Source organism: Cynocephalus volans, chromosome 6, assembly GCF_027409185.1.
Source record: "Cynocephalus volans isolate mCynVol1 chromosome 6, mCynVol1.pri, whole genome shotgun sequence".
NCBI lineage: Eukaryota > Metazoa > Chordata > Mammalia > Dermoptera > Cynocephalidae > Cynocephalus > Cynocephalus volans.
This window is the reverse complement of record NC_084465.1, coordinates 133,412,158-133,435,500: the sequence shown is the minus strand read 5'-3', so window position 1 is coordinate 133,435,500 and position 23,343 is coordinate 133,412,158. Positions and strand designations below refer to the sequence as shown.

The 23,343-nt window shown below is 40.1% G+C and overlaps 1 protein-coding gene and 1 non-coding gene across 2 annotated transcripts in view; both read right to left on the bottom strand.

Moving 5' to 3' along the window:
- Positions 1-6,053: 6,053 nt before the first annotated feature.
- Positions 6,054-6,160, bottom strand: LOC134381350 (U6 spliceosomal RNA). Its single transcript, XR_010023950.1, has one exon. It is a non-coding gene; the product is annotated as a U6 spliceosomal RNA (small nuclear RNA).
- Positions 6,161-9,955: 3,795 nt separating this feature from the next.
- Positions 9,956-23,343, bottom strand: part of MCM10 (minichromosome maintenance 10 replication initiation factor) — a 34,651-nt gene continuing 21,263 nt past the window's right edge. The window contains exons 14-20 of the mRNA XM_063101138.1: positions 22,634-22,862; positions 21,248-21,392; positions 20,518-20,636; positions 18,567-18,680; positions 15,671-15,816; positions 10,133-10,175; positions 9,956-10,039 (exon numbers count right to left, since the gene is read on the bottom strand). Of these exons, the coding sequence (XP_062957208.1) occupies positions 9,956-10,039; positions 10,133-10,175; positions 15,671-15,816; positions 18,567-18,680; positions 20,518-20,636; positions 21,248-21,392; positions 22,634-22,862 (880 nt within the window). The remainder of the gene's footprint in view (positions 10,040-10,132; positions 10,176-15,670; positions 15,817-18,566; positions 18,681-20,517; positions 20,637-21,247; positions 21,393-22,633; positions 22,863-23,343) is intronic.

Here is a 23,343-nt window from a genome sequence, read left to right as displayed (position 1 = left end):
ACAAGCGAGGTTGGCCAAATGCCAAGATGAGTGCTGGGGGCCTGACCCTTTAGGTTGGTAACCTCTGCTTACAAGATTTTAAAAAAACTAATTGCTTTTTTTTACATGCCTAGTTGTGCAGTAGAAAAAAGGTAAAGCGTTGCTCTCTCACCTCAGCCTGGAAACAAGAGGAGCCACATCCAGCTCCTATCAATATAAAGATAACACACCCCATGCCTCCTGGCCAGGGTGCCACTTCTCTTTCCCATGTGCTCTGATCAGGAGGAGGGCGACAGATGGATTCTGACTCACGGCCATGCCACATGGCCACTTGCCTGCATGAGTCCACGAGAAGAAATGCTGTGGCCACACAGATGTCAAAAACCAAGACTGGTTTGGGTGAATGGCCAGCTTGAAAACACAAACAGCCTGTCCTTGTCTCTTCAATGGTAATGCCTGGTGTGTTGGCTCTGGATAAAGAACTCTGGCAGGAAGTGGAGGAATAAGAATTCTATTACCTCGCTCTACCCTGTCCCTGAAAAGGACTCCATCATACTCCAGTTTTGAAACCTGGCCAAGGATTCCTGCCAATCACAGCCATTTCTGTACAGGGGTGTCATGTATGCCAAAGGTGACATGTGCAGGAATCTGGGCAGCCACATTTAATAGGAAGTTAGGAACAGAGCAATTTGTATTTCCGGAGGAGACTGGCCTTGTCAAAAGTGTGACAGTCTTTTACTCACTCTTCTCTTTTATTACTAATAGATCTACAATATAACCAGCGCCACTTTAGACAAGCCCAAGTACAAAATGGCGCCACCGACCTACTCCCCTCCCCTCTTTCCTTTAGGAGAAGCCTCCTGACTTAAACAGAAACCCCTTTGGCTTCCGCAAGGATGCAGTTCTTCACCCGGATCCACATTAGCATAATAACCCTCCTTGATGGTATCACCCAGCCCTTGGCGCACTATATAAGCTCTACCACCCCCAAGCCTGGTGCTGTCCAGCATTTTCAGGGCAGCCCTGGGCCCTGTGCCACTCTGAGCACAGCCCAGCTGATTTCTTTCTTTAATAAAGCTTGAATGGTACCTGGCATCTCGGCTCACTTTCTCTCAATTACCATCCCCTAGTTCTTAAGGGGCTCCAGGTAAGTAGTTGAAAATAAATCTGTCAAAGGACAAATTTGTCATTAATTTTTATTCACCAGTTTTGCATATGTTGTCATTTTATTTTCTTATAAAAACTTTTGTGTGTGTGCTCCAGAGGAGATTTTGCAACTTATTATCATGTGCTTGTTTGTTTATTTAGATTTTTTAGATGGAGGTGGTAATTTTTGCAAGCCCCAGAATGATTTAAAAAAATTTTTTTTTAATTGTTATGTACTTTTTATCAGCTTCATTTGGTTGGGTTATTTCATTTCTAATTCTTTCTCAACCAATTATGTTCTAATTCTTTGGCAAGATTCTCATAATCCAAAAGTTCTGTCTCTACCTCTTAAGGGATTTGCCAAAAAAGCAAACTGGTTAAATACAAATGTTCTAGTTCATATTTGATAACTTTGGTACCTCTGTGATCTTGTAATGTACTAACACTCTTTTAAAAATGTTTTGTCCACTTTTCACATTATCTGCACCAGGTCCGCTGTGAAGAAGTTTCCAGTAAAGAGGCCCCATTCCAAAATGCTCTCCCTATTTATAGGAAGAGAAATAGGGAAAATAATTTTGAAAGGACAGAAAGTGATACAGCAGAAAGTTAGTCCCTCCCATTTACCAAAGGAAACCACTATTCCTATTATCTTGAATATCCTTCAAGTGCTCTGTGCATATTTAAATATTTATATAAACTTTTTTCCATTTTTAGTTTTTGTTGTATTTTTGCAGCTGGCCAGTACGGGGATCCAAACCCTTGACTTTGGTGTTATAACACTGCACTGTAACCAACTGAGCTAACAGGCCAGTCCCCACTATTTTTTAAACTTTAAAATTCATTTTTGGCTGGCTGTTTAGCTCAGTTGGTTACAGCATGTTGTTACAACACCCAGGTCAAAGGTTCAGATCCCCTACTGGCCAGCTGCCAAAAAAAAAAAAAATCATCTTTGACCAGTGATAACTACTTTACCTATTAAGCCAGTTTTCTACCATTAAAAACAAAACAAAACAAAACTGCATAGTTAGTTTATAGTAAGCAGTTTTCGTTAAACTTTCTGAAGAAAAAGCTTCCTACAGGATTGGCAGTTTTGGGGGTGGGGTGGGGTAAACATGTCTGGAAAGAACACTGATTTAATATGAAAACAAAGATGAACAATATTTTTTTAGATAATGTTTCATTAATTTAAACACTCTAATAATACTTTCGAGTCTCAAATAACACACTAGTGAGTCTGAATCAGTTGTGTAGACTCCAAATTAAAAACTTTCCTAAATAAAAACGATAATCCCATTACTATTGAGGCAGTGAGGTCAGGAGCACGAGTTTATGATTTTATTAGCTTATGTCCAGTTTCATATGCACTCAGCACAGATTGTGGCACCGAGGGGCAAGATATTTTATATCTCGTAAACTAATTTAGGTGATAAACCCAATTACACTTAGATTGGTATCCTGAAATCACTGTTGAAAAGATAGAATATAGTAGTTCTTCTCATGCAGATTCACCTTCTGCGTGGTTTCAGTTATATGCTATCATAAAAGTATTAAATGGAAAATTCTAGAAATAAACGATTCATAAGTTTTAAATTGCATGCCATTCTAGTAGCGTGATTAAATCTTGCACCGTCGCTCCATCCTGTCCGGGATGCGCATCACCCCTCTGTCCAGCAGATCTGCCTGTTAGTCACTTAGCAGAAGTCTCGGCTATTAGATTTACTGTGTTTGTGTTCAAGTCACCCTTATTTTACTTAATAATGACCCCAAAGCACAAGAGTAGTGATGCTGGTAATTCGGGTATGCCAACGAGAAGCGGTAAGGTGAAAAGGTGAATGACAAAGGAAAGGAAAAAAATCATATGCTGAGCTCTACAGTAAGAACAAATCTTCAAGCCATGAAATTGCAAAGGTAAAAGAAATTCATGCAGAATATGTACATATAGGATTCGATACTATCTATGGTTTTAGGCACCCACTGGGGGTCTTGGAACGTTTCCCCCAAGGATAAGAGGGAACTACTATAGTAAATCCTTTAGTAAGGTGCTGAAGACAACTTTTCCGTACCTTTAACACATGAATAAGTATTGGAATAACACACAATTAGACACTACTACTGTGTAGGGTCCCCCACTTGCCGCTGCTTTCTTTCTGTGTCCTCTCCTGACTGAAAATCAGAGTGCCTTGACCGCTCTGTGAACCCAAACCGGGGCCTTGAACATTCCCCAGCACTGTTAAAGATATCTAGGTTGTTGCCTAAAGCACTGAAAGAAGCCAGGCCAGCCCTGAGCCAAAGTCCTGAAACTCTCATATGAACTCTTTGCCTTGACCCCTGGCTGCTCTTGGCACACTTAGTTAGAATGTCCCTTTCTCTGACTGTCCTCACAAGGACAGGCTGCAGCACTCTGTATGTAACCTTCTCCAATAAATGCTTTGGACTGATTGCCCTGGGGTTTACTGCTTCCTTCTTTGGAATCCAAACCAGCACCATCTTGGGACCATTTAAGGCACTCCTTTGTGGGAACTCCCCTGTCCCCCGCTTTGGGGGTGATTCCAGCTGGCAAGAAACATACTATTTTGGTAAAGTTAAGAATTAAGTAAAAACAAAGTCAACATCATTAACCTTAAAATTTACTTGAATTGGCTTCTCTCTCTCAAGGTCAAGCCCACTACTGCTCAGCTGTGTGAAAATTGTCAGAATCAAAATGGAGTCACATGTGTTAAAAGCCCTGATAGACGTGCCGAGCCTGTGGCGCACTCGGGAGAGTGCGGTGCTGGGAGCGCAGCGATGCTCCCGCCGCAGGTTCAGATCCTGTATAGGAATGGCCGGTGCACTCACTGGCTGAGTACCGGTCACGAAAAAGACAAAAAAAAAAAAAAAAGCCCTGATAGACCTGGGAAGGGCATGAAGGGGGCAGTTCTCATGCCTATATGTCTGGTAACAAGAACTATCACAAAGGGCTCTGCAAAATCAGAACCTCGCACAAAGATCGTCGTAACCTTACACAAAAAATACTTCTACTAAGACATCTCAACTGCCTATGCAACCTCAGACTGGCATCACCCTTCAAATCATCATCTCAACAGAATCATGTAATCCTTTTCATTTTTCCATTAAAAACTTTTGACTTCCTTTACCTCCCTGAATACATGCATAGTCTACTATGGCAAGCAATTATACATACAATTCCCACTGCAATGCCATATTCCCAATTAAACTCATTATTCTTTTTTTTTTTTTTAAAGTTTTGAAGTTGTATTTTATTTTTTTAATTAATTAATTAATTAATTATTTTTTTTGTCGTTTTTTCGTGACCGGCACTCAGCCAGTGAGTGCACTGGTCAGTCCTATATAGGATCCAAACCCGCGGTGGGAGCGTCGCCGCGCTGCCAGCGCAGCACTCTACCAAGTGCGCCACAGGCTCGGCCCTAAACTCATTATTCTTTTAGAGAGCCTCTCTCTGTCATTTAGATTGACAGCTGATAACATCACCCCAGGGAATGTACAAGAAGACAAACAAAAGCCACACTATTATTCATAGATTTTCTTGCCCAATCTTAATCAAACTATTTCCTTGATACTTAATAGTGAAAGAAAATGCTTCTCAGATTGGGAACAAGAAAGAAAAAGTCACATAGATAAGAAATAAAAGTGCTAACAATTCTCAGGCAACATGATCACATATGCAGATAATCTTAAGGAATCTATAAAAAAGGTGCTACACTAAGTGAGTTCAGCAAATACAAAGTCAATAGGCAAAAATTCATTTTATATCTATATACTAGCAAGTAATGATTGGAAATTAAAATGAAGAAAATACCATTCACAATATCATCAAAAATGAAATATTTAGGGCCGGCCTGTGGCTCACTCGGGAGAGTGCGGTGCTGATAACACCAAGGCCCCGGGTTCGGATCCCATATACGGATGGCCGGTTCGCTCACTGGCTGAGCGTGGTGCTGACAACACCAAGTTAAGGGTTAAGATCCCCTTACCGGTCATCTTAAAAAAAAAAAAAAAAATGAAATATGTAGAAATAAATGTGACAAAATATGTATAAAATCTGTACTGAAAACCACTAAACATTGCCAAGAAAAATTAAAGACCTAAATAAATGGAGAGACATATTCATAGACAGGAAGTCTTGATATTTTTAAGATGTCAATTCTCCCTAGATTTATCTATAGACTCAAACAATCCTAATCAAAATCCCAGCAGCGTCTTTTGGGTAGAAACTGAAAAGCAGATTCTAAAATTTATATTGAAATGCAAAGAACCTAGAATTTCCCAAATTTTAAAAAGAACAGAGAACTAACACTATCTGAGTCCAAGACTCATTCTACAGCTACAGTAATTAAGACAGTGCAGTACTGGCAGAAGAATTGACATATAGATTAATGTAACAGAACTGAGTCCAGAAATAGATCCAAAAGTGAATGACAAAGGAGCCAAAATAATCCAATGGGGAAATTAAAATCTTTACATTGCACAGTGCTCTAACAGAACATCCATATGGAAAACAATGACCCTCAACCCTCACCTCACAGCCTTATATAACGATAAACTTGAAATGCACTGCAAACCTAAATGTAAAAACTAAACCTATAAGAACATTCTAGAAGAAAACCAGGCAAAGATCTCTAAGCCAGAATATAAAAAGAATGAACCATAGAGAAAAAAAATGAATAAAATGAACTTCATTACAATGCAAAACTTTTTTTTAAAAAAAGTATGGAACGCTCTTTCTGAAAGTTCAGCATATTGTTGTGGTCTTTTCTTTCTTTCCTTCTTTCCTTCTTCCCTCCTTCCCTCCCTCACTCCCTCCCTCCCTCTCTTCCTTCCTAACAGCCACTTATGAGCAAGAACATGTGGTATTTCTGTTTCTTTGGCTTATAAAAAAATTAAAATATATTAATCAGTTAAAAAAATAAATAAATATGGAATGCATCATGAATTTGTGTGTCATCCTTGAGCAGGGGCCTTGCTAATCTTCTCTGTATCACTCCAATTTTAGTATATGTGCTTCCAGAGCAAGCACAAAAAATGAAAACCTTCTGCTCTTCGAAAGCCACTTTAGGAAAATGAAAAGATAAGCCACAGACTGGGAGGAGTATTCGCCATAAAAACATCTCAAACACTTGTGTCCAGGATACAGAAAGAATTCTTACAACGCAACCCAATAATAAACAAACATACACAGAGGGGCAGACAGTTCACCGAGAAAGACACACAAATGCTCAACAGCATTGGTCATCAGGGACATGCAAAGTAAAACCACAATGAGGCACCACTACGCACTTATCAGAATGGCTAAAATGAAACAGACAGTATCAGGTACTGGTGAGGGTGTGGAGCAGATGGAAGTCTCATGCATGACTAGTTGTGTAAAATGGCACGACCACTTTGGAAAATAGTTTGCCAGTTTCTTATACGGCTAATCCATCTTTACCATATAACCCAGAAATTCCACTCCTAGAAATTTACCTAAGAGAAACAAAAGCATATATACGGATCCACAGAAAGACTTACACCTGAATACTTATCGCAGCTTTATTCATAACAGACCCAGACTAGAAACAATCCAACCCAAATGTCCATCAACAGATGAATAAATAATGTGGCATATCCATTCAATGAATACTCAACAATAAAGAATAAACTATTGATACATTCAACAACATGGATGAATTTCAAAATATGCAGAGTGAAAGAAGCCAGACATGAAAACATGTTCTGTATGAGTCCATTTATAAGAAACTCTAGGAAAGACAAAAATCTAAACTAGAGTGATAGAAAATAGATGAACGATGGGCTGGGGCTGGGGGTGTTGACTGACACGTGGCACAAGGCCACCTATAGTGTGAGGTGATGACAATGTCATATCTCATTTGTGGTGTGGTTATATGGGTGTATATGTTTGTCCAAATTTATCCATTGTACACCTAAGATGTGTCTTTTACTGTATGAAATTTATAACTTAATACAGTTGATTTTAAAAATATCACTAGAAAAATGTTTGCTGAAGCCACATTACAAGACTTGGTTCCAATCCTGGTCTCAGCCCATATTTCCAATTTAACCGACTTCCTAATCTGCAAAATGGGGCTCTGGTCCTGTTTGCGGAAATACTATAGTCACTTATTATTAGTGGTTCTATATTTGCAAATTCACCTATTCGCTAAAATTTATGTGTTAACTCCCAAATATGAGTTGGCGGTGCTTTTGTGGTGACTCATGGACACACGAGCACAGAATGAAATGTTCCCAGGTGAGGACAGACAATATGACACTCTGCCTGTTTCGACTCTCACACTGTAAACAAGTGTCCTTTCCGTACTGTTTTTCATTTTTGTGCTTTTTGTTGGCGATTTTCCTGTTTAAAATGGCCCTCGAACCCAGTATTGAAGTGCTGTTTGGTGCTCCTAAGCACAAGGCTGAGATGTGTCTTACAGACAAAATCCATGTGTTAAATAAGCTTCATTCAAGTGGGAGTTAACAGTGCTGTTGGCTGTTAAGTTCAATGTTAATGAATCAACAATATATATTAGCTAAGGTGTTTTTAAACAAACACACATAAAGCAAGCCTATCTACTGACCAGTTGGCAAAAATGTGACCAGAGGTTCTCAGGAACCTAACCCTATATTTCCCCTAGAAGCAATGGTTCACTATTCAGATTTTCACAAATGGCTGTCAACTTAAGCCAACTGAGTTTTTACATCTTTTGTGCCTCTTCTTTAGACATGGCCATGCATCACTTAACAATGGGATACATACTAGGAAATGCATTTTTAGACAATTTCATCATTGTGCAAACATCACAGAGTACACTTATGCAAACCTAGATGAGATAGCCTCCTACACACCTCCAGCTCCATTATAATCTTACGGGACAACTGCCATTTATGTGGTCTGTCATTGACCAAAATGTTATATGGCACATGACTCTATATCACCATTTCTTTCCTCAAATATTGGCAAATATAGATAGAATTTCATCTTTTTAATTGGCACATAATTGTACATATGTATGGGGTACATCATATTTGGATACATGAATACATTGTGTAATGATCAAATCTGGATAATTAGCATATCCAACACCTTAAACATTTGTCATTTGTCTCTAAATTCTCTCTTCTAGCTATTTGAAATTATACAATAAATTGTTAAATATAGTCACTCTATATGATATAGAACACTAGAACTTAAAGAATTTCATTTTTGAACCATCGATCCTTTTTGAGAGCTGTATTGTTTCCAAATCTCTATCCATGGGATAAAAGATGACTATTTTACTGGTAGAGCAGAAGCTCCGATGGGTTGCTATTAATGACATACTTAGGCAAACAGATTTGCACACCAGATTTTCAAAAATAAATGTCATTAGACATTATTTAACCTGTTCTAAACATCAAGCTTTACTTCCATCCTCATCTACTTCTACACAGAAACTCAATTTGTGTAATTGATTCCTGTCAACTTTGCTATCCATCAGTCAACCTGAAACTTTTAATACTTCAAGTTCCCTTTGGGAAGAATTCCACAGCAGCCGTTTGGAAGTTCCTTATTTGCTAATCTGTACAACTGTTACGTAAAATACTTCAGTTTTCCTTTTGCGGTTTGGAAAAGGAAAATATGTTTTATTTTAACAAAGCTCAAGAGAAAGGTGATTTTCTTTAAAAAGCCATTTATTTCCTCTAAACAGAAAAAGATGCACACACACAAAAAATCTATTGTGAAGATTATAACATTCAGATCAACCAGGTTTTCCATGAAGGACACAGATGGTTTTAGTTTGCTAATTTAGATCACAATATGCTTAACATCAGGTTCTGATGGCCTGTGGTTACATAATCAGCCCTACAATAACAGGTTAAGAAAAAATCACACACGTTGGATTTGTATGAAAGCATTTCATATGGGACGTTTTTCTGAGTCATGCTTCACGGCTTCTCAAATTTTGTATTTGTTTTGTTTAGAGGTGTCAAAGTTTCTTTAAGCCATATTTAAATAAAGCCATACTTAAAAATGATGAAATTTTAGGTATTTCAGAGCTCCACAATACAAGGGTACTTCAAAAAGTTCATGGCAAAATTGTTTCTTTCAATTCTATCTTTCCACAAACTGTGAAGTACCCTCATCCTGTAATTGCAGAGCCCTCTTTCTACATAAACATAAATTGAAATGAAAAGTGGTTTAGTGACTGGATTAATTTCAAAGAGCAAAACAAAGGTAACAGTAACCAGGAAGAAAGAACCCGGCTTTTACTGTCAGTACACAGAGACCATATTAAGGGCAATGATCATAATTACTTAGATCGAAAAAAGTTATATTATTTGTAAAATGTGAGTGCTGAAAGATACATTTCAAGATCATTTAGTCCAATCTTCCTCATTTTACAGTTAAGGAAACTGAAGCTCAGAAGTTAAGCAACTTACCTGGAGTTAGAGTTAAGCTAAATTAATTCTTTTGCCTCTGAGTGTCCATAGAAACACCAGGACTTTATTGTGATAAACGAGGGTACAAACTACAACCAAGAGATACAGAAACAAAGCTCTTGGTTTACCTTCCAGTTTTTGGGCAAAAAATTTTTGTCAGTGCAGTAATGTAGTCATTCTGCAGTGAGAACAGGAAAGATAATGATATCTTGATTTTCCACTTAGATGTCAATGTTAAACCAACATAACTGGGCAAGGTCAGTAGGCAAATCTCATGGGCTTAACAGGCACTTGTTTTGATGTTGTCAATCAAGAACATGGGCAGAGCTAATCCCTTGTTTTTCTTGAGCCACGAGAACCAAGGTAGGTTGTGGGAAAAAGTCTGAAGTTAGGGTTATTTAAGGCTATTTAGAAATTTGGCATGTTCTTCTCCTCTTGGTAACAGAGTTTCTCCTCCTATCTTTGGACCAGTCTTTTCCTAGAAAGATGAAAATATTTTAATAAGAAATGGTTCAACATTTTTTGCAGGAGTTACTAAAATCAGTCACACATTAGTATGCAAATGACATACCTTTAGCATTCCATCCCGTTCCCATTTGTAGAGGCCACAATTACTGAAATAGAAAAGATGGGTTTACTCAGCAGTGAGGATAGGCCCAAATGCATAAAGACAACGATGCTGGCTGCATTCGGGGGGAGAGTATGACCCCATCCAAGGAGAAGGTGTTCAAGGTGACACTCAAATTACAGGCCAAATCTGAGGTAAGACTCTAATGTTACTAAAAGTAAAGACTCCAGTTGACAAACAGTCTTCAACTCCTTACTAAGCTAGAGACTTCAGAGATGGAGTTTCAAGCAACAGTACCACAGGGCTATGCGTGGTATGGGTGATGACTGCACACTTGGTTTTTATTGCTGGTTGTCAGGGTGAGATTTAGAAAGCTGGCCCTCTGATGCAGGACAGTCTATGGCTTGCTTTCCTTTTTTTTTGGAGCTAAAAGGTTGTAATTAGAAAGGATCAGTTTTCTTTCTGGTTTGGATCATCCTTCTCCCTTTTTCTTTATAACCCAAAGACCTTTATGCTTCTATTATTCCAAGGGCCTAGAGACTTTTTCTCTCATTTTGAACATGGTGGGGGACTCCAATCCTATGTAGAGATGTGGACAGTATGGTAAGATCTTACTGTCTATGAAATTTACTCTGGAGAAGAAAGAGAGAAAGAGAAAAGAAATATAATAAAGTCAAGGAAATGTCTTCTAGCAGTTTTAGATTATAGAGGATCTCAGGGGTAGGAGAATGCTCTACCTGCCTCCTCTTTCTTCCCTATCTGGTTTAGATTCCACTCCTGCCTGAGAGTCAGCATGCCCGTGGTCTCTGCTGTTAGCCTCTTCATGCCCGTGGCCTCTGCTGTTAGCCTCCATCACTGCCTTCCTTCTCTAGAGACTGGCTTAATGTATATTGAGAGAATGCTGGAAGCCTACTGGTAGATCAGTGATGATGTTATGGAAAAAAATCACTGCTCTAAGTCAGGAGTCGGCAAACTATGACCCAAATCTGGCCCGCCACCTGTTTTTATAAATAAAGTTTTATTTGAACACAGCCATGTCCATTTGTTTGTGTATTATCTATGGTCGCTCTCATGCTACAACAGCAGAGCTGAGTAGTTGTAACAAATCACCTGGCTTACAAAGCCTAATATATTTACTATCTGGCCTTTTATAGAAAAGCTGACCTCTGTTGTAGATCAAGAATTGACAAAAGAAGGTCCAGAGAAAGCACTGTTCTTACAAAAAATAACACTGCAAACTGGAGGCTAAAAGGCATCTTGTTCTCCCATTTGTGAGTTGTATTTATGCTTATCCTTAATGAACATAATTTACCTGATTTTTCTAATGTTTTACATAAGCTCTTGCTATTATGACATTTTTAGTAATCTATTTTGGAGAGAAATCAAGTACCCATATATAAATACTTACTTAGAAAAATTAGAATCTAGATTGTAAAAAATTTACAAGCCTGCTCCTTATTGATAAAGTGATGAACTAGCTGGGGTTCCTGGCTCCCTCCCTAAAGATCAGTCTTGGAGAACTTGAAGTGACAGTGAAGTATGGATTCCAGGAAGTAAACAACAACCAAAAACAGATAAGTAAACAAAAAAGGTAGTGACAATATCCTGGTGAGAAACTCTTGGGAAGACTAAAAGTGATCTTGAAATTGCCTCGAATTCTAAAGGATCGATATCATACAAATTACGTCCTTTGAGAATAACAATAAAATTAGAAATTAATAACAAAAGACAGCTAAAATCCATCCCACACATTTGGAAAGTAAACAACATTAGTAACCCTTGAGTCAAAAAGGAAATCATACAGGACATTAAATACTTTTAACTACAAGTCACGCTTTGTGGAAGACTGCTAAAGAAGGACTACTTGGAAGGAAATATTTAAATACATTTGAGAAACAGGAAAGGTTAAAAACTGATAAGTTTAATTTAAGCATTTAACTGAAGATGGCAAAAAGATGCAAAACAAAACAAACCCAAAGAAACAAGAAGAACAGAAGTTATAAAGATAAGGTCAGAAAATCAATAAAACAAGTGCATTAGGAACAATCATATGTCACTAAATTGGAAAGCCTGAGTTCCTAAAAAAATATAAAAATATAAAATGCTAAAATTGGCAAAAGAAGAGAGGCCACATATTAAAGAAATTAAAATGGTAATCAAAGCCACCTCTACATTCCCCCCAAAACCCCAGGCCTAAGCAATTCAATAGTGGAGACTTATTAAACTTTTAAGAAATAATTAATTGCTATTTAATACAAATTGTTTCAGGAAGCTGCCCAGTGCATTTTATGAGGCTCATATAATCCTGGTTCTAAAGCCAGATGAGGCTTTTTAAAAGAAAATAATAGCTCTAACTCATTTGTAAATATGAACATAAAAATCCTATATAAAATATTAGCTAACCGAATATAACAGTATACTAGAATAAAAAATCATCAGGATAAGTAGGGTTTATCCAAGGAATAAGGAAAGTTTAACTTCAAAAAAACTAATGATATAATGCACCACATTAATAAATTAAAGGAAAATAAAATCACATGATAAAGAAAAGGTTATCAAATAACATTCAATACATATTTATGATAAAATGTCACAGTAAACTGGCACTAGAAAGGATATTCCTTCACTTGGTAAAGGTTATACTTAAAGGAGAAATTTGGATGCATTCACTTTAAGATAAAGAATTAGAAATGGAAATCTACTATCATCCTTATTATTAACATAGTACTGGAGGTTCTGGCCGACCCAAAAGAAAAGAAAAAGAAATAGGGGGTGGAAGGGTTGGAATGACAGATAAAACTGTGCACAAAAACGTGAATCTACTTAACACTACTGAACTGCACACTTAAAAAGTAGTTAACATTTCTCTACACCAACAACAAGCAACTAAAAAATGTCACCATTCACAGTGACAACCAAAACTATAACATATCTAAGAATTAACTGAGAATACTCAAGACCTTGACAGAGACAACTTTAAAACTGAATAGAAGCAACAGAAGAGGATATGAATCCACGGAGAGCTACTACGTGATCTTAAACCGGGATGACTTCATATATAAAGGCATCACTCAAACTTCTTTTATTCATTTAATGCAACCCTAATCAGGGCTTCTGCTTCTGAGTGGGACACAGTGCTTCTGCTTGGACTGTGTTCTGTTAGAACTAGATAAACTGAATAAAATACAGAAATCACGTAGATGAAGGCATTGGGGAGCTGCTGAGACTAGAACCGGGGGACTTGCAGGGACAGCCTTGGGGAGATGGGCTGCCCTATGCAGCCACCAGCAGAACTCGTGATGGCTGATATTCCCTTCAGGATATTTGTCTATTTCTGGAGCTGAGACAGAAAGACTAAACACTCAAGCAGAAAACCTGTGAAAAGGAGAGTTGAAGGGCTAAGGGGCAGTCTTGGAAACAGTACGTTTGTGTTTGAACACATCGGGCTCTCTGAAAACCTTGGAGGGCCAGGGCCTAACCAGAAGTGCTCTGAGTTTCACCAGGGTCACAGCCCAGTCCTCACCTGGCACAGGCCCCACTAGAGTCAGGTGATAAGCAAGGTGGAGGAGAAGGGACCCCAGGGAAAAAGACACACCAGCACTGTCCCCATCATTCTCTATACTCACTGTCCAACATTCAGTAAAGGCAACCCTAGTGCAAGTTCCTGTTGGAAGTTTTTAAGAAATTCAATAAACTGACTCTAAATTACACATAGAAAAATACATGAAAATCTAAGTCTATCTGGAAAAAGAAGAGTAAAAGGCAGAGGAGGGGAGTGATCTTTGCCCTAACAGTGAAGACATACCATACACGCCCAGTGATGAAGACAGTGTGGAACTGACCCTTGCACAAGTAAATCAGTGAAAGAAGAGTGATCTTAGACATGGACCCTCACACACATGGAGATTAATTTGTACAAAGCGGGCAGCACAAAGCAGTGGGGAAAAGAGGAAACTATTTAGCATATAGCACTGGGGAAACTGGCTTATGTGGAGAAAAAGAGCACAAGGTGAGAGGGTCACTATATACAGATGTTCCCAAATCACTTACAAAGTGGATTTTGAGAATTACCAAATACACAAATACAAAAGGTGTACTATGATGTGAAGAGAAAAAAAATGTAGAAGACTGTCTTTGTAATTTGGGATACAAGGACTAGGGTAAGAGGGAAAAAAAAAACCTATTAATTAAAACAACAAAAAACTGTAAAAGCACAAAGCTGTAAGGTAAAAAAATTCCCTAATGATTTAAATCAAATAAAAATCAACAATTTGGAAAAACAATGATTTGCAATGATTATAACTACAGAGGACTAAGATCTTAAATACAGAAAGAACACCTATAAATAAGTAAGAAAAAGAGAGAAACCCCAATACAAAAATGAATAAAGATAGTAAAAGAAAATTACAGAAGAGGAAATTCAAAATGCTAAAAAGCATATGAAAAGATAGTAAAAAAATCAATAACCAGATACACGAAAATTTTAAAAACAATAGGCTATCCCTTTGTACTCTTTGGCAAAAATGTAGGTGAGGACCGGGGATACAGAGACCCTGTGTGTGCCCGATGGCGTGTAGACCAGCACGGCCACTCTGGAGAGCAACCTGGCACCACTCAGTGGGTTCAACCCTGGACACGTCCCAAAGAACCTCCTACATGAGACCATAAGGACACTGGTGGAGAGGGTGAGGGGCTACTGGAAGCATCTGGTGCCCACAGATGAGGAGATGGATGCTGATCATGGGGCACCATTATCAGTTAGAAACAGACAAGATGCTCACAGGGCAAACAGGCACCTAAGAACGCAGAAAAGAAAATGAGAAAGAATACTGTACTTTTGTATAAAATAAGAGTGCCTGCATACGAAACAGTACACTTCCACAAACAAAAGGATACCATTAATCACAGGAGAAGGGCTGACTGCGGCATTAGGGATGGACAGGAGGGAGGAAGGGGATTGAAGGAATTCAAGAATAAGACGAAGAGTACCAGACGGACCACTGAAGATGATGTTCTACAGACTAGAGCAATCCCTCGGCCCTAAGGCCAGAGGGTGACATCACGTTGTCCTCTGTGGGAATGATGCCCCCCTGACTTTCTGACACAGCAGCTTTGCCTCTGTATCTGAGGTGCCCCCCAAAAGTAAAAACAAAAACAAACAAAAGACCCTTAAAACACACATACTCACACACTAAAGAAATTTTAAACGAACAGATCACTCCTTGGAGAGAGAAAAAATTCTACATCCTTCCTCCAACAAACATACATATATTCACAAACCCACCCTATTTGCACTTCATGTACTTATTCAAAGACATTGAGGACTATGGGCCAGGCACTACACTGAGCGTTGGGGACACAGCAGTGAAAAGGGCAGGGTCCCTTCCTTCCAGGCATGTTGGTTAACAATGCTCGTCTCAGGGCATCCAGGAGTTGTAAGAAGGCACGAAACGATCGTCTAACATTCCAAGGGGACAGAATCACACAGGAACTGGAAAAGAGTCTCTACATGAGGCAGAGAGTCCTAAGCAATTCTCATACCTGCAGTGCTTTTTTGGGAGTCTGTCAAGGGAGATACTTCTGTTCCCACAGGGACACTTGAAAAACCTCTTTACGCCGTCATGCCAGTGGTAGGAGTGCTGCTCGCTGATGCAGGTCTCCAAGGGCTTGAAGTGGGTGTAGGCACACTGCACAGACCAGCACAAGAGCAGGACATCAGCGAAGAGCTTCTAACGAGACCTGGTTAGCTGTCAGGAACCTGTTCCATGACAACTCGGCTCCCTTGTTCCCACCCAAGTGATCACTAGGGACTCCACCACTTGATCTGCCACCTTCAGCGACCCCTGTGATTTCTTGACTTTCCCTCTACTGATACCTCTTTTTCCCATGTTTGTCCCAATTTCTGGTCAGGCATGAAATACACAATAATCTTCTGTGACATTAAAATAGTAAAAGGGTGTGCCCGTGGCTCACTTGGGAGAGTGTGGTGCTGATAACATCAAGGCCACAGGCCGATTAGCTCACTTGGGAGAGCGTGGTGCTGACACCACCAAGTCAAGAGTTAAGATTCCCTTACCAGTCATCTTAAAAAAATAAATAAAAATAACAATAATAAGGGCAGAAGAAGAAAAGTCCTGCAAATCTCTAAATAGTTTCATCTGGCCTGTGCTAGATTCTTTATGGGCCCTTGATTATACAGGAGACTGAGGCTTGGGACCTAGTTAGGAAGGCTGAGCAGTGGCTCTTTTGTTTTCTCCTACAAGATCTATGAAAGAGATATAAGCTTATTATTACTCCTCTTTCAGAAGCAGCAAAACCAAGACAGAGATATTAAGTAATTCACTTTTAATTTTGATCCTCAGAAGGTTGGAAGAGAACAAGAAATGGTGGGTGAAGTTGGAACAGATACCAGGAGAGTGCGATGGAATTTCTGGTAATTATAGCAAGTCCAGATAAATACTCTAGACTCTGGCAACATCAAAAAGTGCAGAGTAGAGTGGGCTGCCAGTGTGCTGGGTGGGAGAATGGCCCCTCGAGATGTGCACGTCCCATTCTGCAGAATCTGGGAATATGGTGTTACATGGTAAAGGGGAACTAAGGCTGCAGGTGGAATTAAGGTTGCTAACTAGTCAATCTTAAAATAGGGAGATGATCCTAGATTATCTGGGGTGGGGGGGCATGTAATCACAAGGGTCCTTAAAGTGAAAGAAGCAGGTAAGAGAGGAGGCTGGAGTGACGTGACATGGGAGCTCAGCCTGCTGGTGCTGGCTGGGAACACGGGGAAGGAGCCACAGCTGAGGAGTGAAGGTGGCCTGGAAGCCGGGCAAGGCGAGGAAATGGGTTCTCCCCTAGAGCCTCCAGGAGGGAACAGCCCTGCCAGCACCTTATTCTAGCCTAGCGAGGCCCACACAGACTTCTCATCTATACAACAGGTAATAAATGTGCGTTGTTTTCAGCCTCTAAGTTTGTGGTAATTTGTTGCAGCAGCAATAGGAAGCTAAAACACCAGCTATGTGCTTGGGCTCATCATTCTGTCAGACTAACAGCTGCCAGTGAGGTAAAATGCCATGGTGAGTTTGTGGTTCCTTTCTTCCAAAAATGATGCTTGAAATAATCATCTTTACTTATTCTCAAAGGTTTAAACTTTCTCAGGGAAGCCCTGTCTTTGGTAGCAGCTGACTCAGGGCCAACCCCCAAGTGTGAAAGAATCTAAGGCTTAAAAGGAATAAAGGCAGAGAAAAGTGTGCTTGCTAAGCTAAGCCTCTTCCCCGTTGTCCATGTGTTTACTAGTCTGACTCGCCATGTAGGCGCATTTGGAATGAGTGGTAAAGGAATAAGCAGTGTTGTAGGGCAGATGCTGGACATAGCTCTATTACACGCTCCCCATGCATACCAGAGTTCCCCCTCCCCATTGGGAGACTACCCCGGCCAAGGCAGTTACCCAAGGAAAGGCACGTCCCCTTTAAGAGGGCTGGATGGAGCAGGGACCCTAAGTAAATGAACAAGCATCTGGCACTAAGAGAATAGCGGGTAAATTAATTACCTACCCAGCCACATCTCCGGCATGCTCTGAGTTACATGAGCTGGGTGAGGGTTTGCACATGAGCCTAAAAATGATTTACACCCCTACTTTGATCTGTTCACTATGTAAGTGTTGTATGTACCCCATGGTGGTGCAGATTTCTGACCGACTGCCCCATCGGTGTCTCTTGCTAAGTTTAATAAATCAGTGTCTCTACCCGCTGGCCCTCCGGGTGATTTCTTTGGAGCAGGTAAGCACTACACGAGTGCCCTTGCAGGTTTGGGGCTCCTGTGTTACAAGGGTTCAGCAAGAACTTTTTTTTCCCCACCATTTTTATTAATGTTAAAAAACAGAGGACTTAGAATTTTCTAACAGACAGTAAAAATCCTACAAACACACACAATAATGTAATTCACCCCCTGACTTGAGATTTCAGTTTAGTAGATTAAGCTATGAGCAGAAAGAGACACGTTAGCTGTCATAACATGGATTCAACCACAGTCCCAGGGCCTAAATGCTGGACTGAGGACAGGTCAAACTTGAAAAGGAGCACTAAGAACAGCTTGGGTCCAGTGGCCAAAGGGGAAGAGGCTCTCTTTACCAGTGCCCTCCAGCAGAGCTTGGCAGCAGGTCAAAAGCCCGATCCTGGCTATTCTAGGCAGTCTGTTTTCCAGCCAAATTCAATGACATATCACAAGATGCGGCTGCACAACCCACAGATTCTCAATGAGCTTTGAGGCACACCAGCCCAGCCCAGCCCACAGAGTCCAGCCCCCACGTCCACTCACCAGCCCAGCCCACAGGGTCCAGCCCCTACGTCCACTCACCAGCCCAGCCCAGCCCACAGGGTCCAGCCCCCACGTCCACTCACCAGCCCAGCCCAGCCCACGGGGTCCAGCCCCCACCTCCACTCACTGTATTGCAGGTCACAACTCGACATTTCACTTCTCGGATGTTCCTCATCTTTTCTTCCATTTGTTCTTTTTTCTCCAGTGGCTCAAAATAGCGCTCCTGAAGCACAGCCTGGGCCTGGAATGACAGGGCACACGGTGACCTTGTGCCAAATCCAACACATTCAGGTGGTTCAGTAAGAATAATTCAGTAATTATTCAAGTGATTCAGTTCAATGATAAAACAGGACCAAAGAGACAGGCTAATGTTAGAGGACTCTAGATAGTTCCACAATGAACTGCAGACTGAAAGATGATAATAAGTAGAAACAAGCCCTTAATAATAATATTTTTTAAAAAGCTCATGAAAGCATTTAGTGATTTTTAAAACACTAGATATAAATAAAACCCACTAACAATATGAACAGTGTCTTATGTCAAGTGCAAAGCAGAAGGCAGTTATTTCTACTGTTCCAATACAGGCCTGCACACAGAAGGTACTGGAGGGCCCCCTGGTGATGACAGTCCACTTTGTGAGACAGGAGTGAGGACCAGGGCAGGGGGGTATTTACGCAAAATGTGGGCACCGCCCAGGAGCGCAGGGTCTTTGGTGGCCGCAAGAGGCAGCAGCTCCGGTCTGCAGCCTTTCCGAGTCAGCTCTGGCATCTCTCCTGACTGCAGTTCAAGTCCAGTGAAAACATTTGATATATAACTGTCTCCTTACTTACTTGTTAATCAAAAGGAGACCAGACCATTTGGAGTAGCTGTAGTAAATGGGGGCAGTGCTGCCCCCCAGGGACATTCTGAAAACGTGTGGGAGCACTTTTTGTTATCCCAATGGCTAAAACCTCCCGACTGGCAGGGACCAGGGATGCTGTACTTCCTACAATGCACGGAGCAGTCCCACACACAACAAAGGGTTGTTCCTTGCCCCACGTGGCTTCTGTGTGTTCTACGGGACATCCGTGTGGATGAGAAACGTGATTAGAACCTTAGAACCAAACAGCTTTATATATAACCCTACGATATGTGCATGGTTTTAACATACACCGAATATTCCAAGAGTACAACTAGGCAACCCCTGCGTAACCTGAGGGACAACTGTACTTGGTTTCCCAGGATTATTCACTGTTTCTAGAAAAATCACATTTTCAAAGAAATAGGCCCATGGTATTTAAGTTACCAAGAAAACATACCTATATGAGTCTTAATTTCTAGCTGTCTCATTTACATTTACAAATGCAAGCCTCTGATCACTCCATTATTTCTTGTAGAGTAGTTGTGCCTAAGCATTTACAAAATAAAATTCATATTTTTCATCATTAATATTTTCCTTTTCTCTTCTTTATATTAGCTAGGATATTATATTTAAAATTCTTGAAATTACTAGTATAGGTAATTTATATTATGCCTGAATTTTATTTCCAGATAGTAAGGAAACAATACAAAATATTTGTTATTAAAAAAGGGCATTGGGAGTGATGGGATTAACTACTAATTTAGATGATCTGAAATGCCAATATAAAAATATTTGAATGGAAACAAATCCCTTTTCATACTGCAAAGCAGAAAACAGTAAACAGTGTTGAATCATTTAAACATAATTCACAGCTAGCCAGTTAGCTCAGTTGGTTAGGGAGTGGTGCTGATAACACCAAGGTCCAGGGTTCAATCCCTGTTCCAGCCAGCCACAAAAAAAAAATAAAATAATAAAATAAATAAACATAATTCACAGCCATAACTACATGCAAATGTCTTTATAATACTGAAGTCTATTGAAATAATATAAAGTCAAATGATACTCTTCAGTGCAAGGACAAGGGCAAAGCTAAAATCTATTAGAAGTATTCCTGTTCTTCAAAGCACACTCAAATAAGCTAAGTGGTTTATGTGAAAGAAACAGATTCTCAGTCCTGCAACAAAGTACCTTGGGTTTAAAGGACATCGACATTGCCCTTAATCTTTTGGGTTCTTACCTCTTTCAGGATACCTGTGTGCTTTGATTTTGCTTTTAGAATTTTCTGGAATTCCTCAGATTCCAGGTAGGCAAGCTGCTCTCTCCTTTTTTTCCTGGCAGGCTCCAGTTCATCCTCAGCTAGACCAGAAAGAAAAATGTTAGCAGTGACAGAAAAATGTCAGGGAGCCAGCGCACCCCATCAACTCAGCTTCCTTCCACTGTCTCTGCCACCAGAGACATCAAATGTGACGTACCCCACTTGGTTCCAGCAGGGAAAGCTCTCGGGAAGTGAGCCAAGAAGAGCCTAGCATATGGGACGGTGGCAGATTTGACCACTAGATTAGAATCTTGTTTTCACTTAAAAGAGGGAGCTAATTATGATAATATATAATGATGACAAAAATCCTATTTACAAACTGATTTCAAAATGACATTGCCAACTTCAGAGTTTTAAAAATAAAAACAGGGCAATTAAAAACAAAGGAATTCTACTTCCTTCAAAATAAATCTTTATGCTAAAAGATCCAACTAGCATTCCTTTTCCCAAGTGTTCAAACTGTGCATAATTTCATTCCAATTTAATGTGGTTATAAAAAGCAATCAGCTCCAGTCACAGGAATTCTACATAGGTATTCTACACAGAGGGAGATGGAGAGCAAGTAAAGACTTGTGTTAGGGGCTCCGGTTATGGCTCAGAACACTTCCCTGACACACAGTTTCTCTTCCCCACGGCTATGAAACTGCTGTACCTTGAGGAGGGCACGTGTTGTTCTTCTCTACACGTTCCTTCACTTCCAGGATGTCCTTGCGGTCCTTTGACTTCCTTTTAATGCTATTTGGGTTTGTTTTTGTAAGAATCTGGCCTTTTGCCCTTAATTTGGTGATAGCGGCTAACTAGAAAAAAAGAGAGGGAGGTTAAAATCTAAAAGATGAAATAGGCACTTATAGCCCATACCCCTTTCTGGTTATTATTAACCTGTGAATTCTACTGCTGTCCAGTAGAAACTGGCAAAATATATCTTCACTGTACTCAGCATTATTTTTATTTTTTGGCAGCTGGCTGGTATGTGGATCCGAACCCTCGGCCTCAGTATTAAAATACCATGCTTTAACAAATTAAGCTAACTGGCCAGCCCCTACTTAGCATTATTAACACAATTATTAAAATTTAAAAGCATGGGAGACAGGTCTATAAGTTAATGAATAAAGTCTCAGTTTATTTAAATATAAATAGCTTAACATCAGCTAGACTGCAGGCTTCCAGATCCATAAGGAACCACATCACCATTTTGAAAGTTTTAGAACCAGAGAGAATTAGGATAGAATTGCAGCTCTGCCACTGACTAGCTGGTAACCTTAGGCAAATTATTTAATTTCTCAGCCTCAGTTTCCACATTTATAAAATGGGGCTGATGGTAGCATTGCTCTATCTTTTATGGTCATGGTTGTGTGGATGAAAAGAGATAATGTATACAAAGCACGTACCTATACATAGGAAACACAGCATGGCATGCATATATCATAGGTGCAGAGTAATATTAATAAATACGTGCAATGGTTACTATTACTGGTATTGTTATTATTATTACTACTGTAGGTAAAGCTTTGGCTTATAGCTAGCCTTTGCCCTCAATTTGGTTATAGCTGCTAACTGGAGAAAAGAGGAGAGAAGCTTAAGTCAGAGGACTCAGGAAGTGGCCAGATGGGTTTCTAGGTGTCCCCCACCCCCACTGCAGCCAGAGCAACTCACCTTTTATCTGTCAGTGGACTAGACTTCTATGTATGATTTCTCTTAAAGATTGATTCTTCAAACCACTATTTTGCAATCCTGACTTAAGAATTCCAAGAATTGTTTTCCTAATGCCAGTGTCTTCGACTGTGAAACAGCCTCTAGGCTATCTCCTTCAGCCTGACCAGAAACAGTGTTGAGATAATGGCTCGAACTTTCTTGGATTAAATTAATGGTATTATGTTGATACCATTATTATTTAAAATTACTTTGACTCTATTTATCATGATCGATAAATGGCTATTAGGTGTCTGTCTTTCCTGGGCATAAGTATATGGAGTTTGAAACTCAATCCATGCCTTACAGAATGCAAAGTCAAGTGATAAAGAGAGTAAATGCCAGTTACCTTTTTGGCTTCTGCTAAAGCACCCAGTTTTGGTCTTGGTGGTGGTGACTCATCAAAGAAGAGAACATCATCTCCTTCTGAGATGCCTCGCCCAAGCTTGGGCGTCCATGCAGCCAGGGTTCCCTCCAGCCTGGGGAGCTCGGCCTCCGTTCGTGGAGACTGAGCAGGGGGCTGTCGCAATGACGATGGCTCGGCTGTGCTCTTCATCTCACCTGAGCTTTGGAGAAATCTTCAAAGAGACACATGGTAACAAAACACGCCAACAGAGCTTTACAAAGATCCAAACTACGTCTCCAGAACTCAGCATAGACTGAGAGACGACAGGCAGCTGATATCTAGTTATTAGTAAAATAATTTCCCCTCCTTGGTTAATAATTCATATTAGCACACAGTAAGAACTATACTAGCTTCCCTGTTTGATTCACTGTTTTTCATTGAATAAGCTATAATTGTTCTGTCTCTTTAGAATCGATTACTGTTTTTATCAATTGGCTTTCTTTTTTTTTTCTTTTAAAAGATGACCGGTAAGGGGATCTTAACCCTTGACTTGGTGTTGTCAGCACCACGCTCAGCCAGTGAGCAACCGGCCATCCCTATATGGGATCCGAACCCGTGGCCTTGGTGTTATCAGCACCGCACTCTCCCGAGTGAGCCACGGGTCGGCCCCTCAATTGGCTTTCTAGTGGATGTCATCTACAGAGCACAGACCT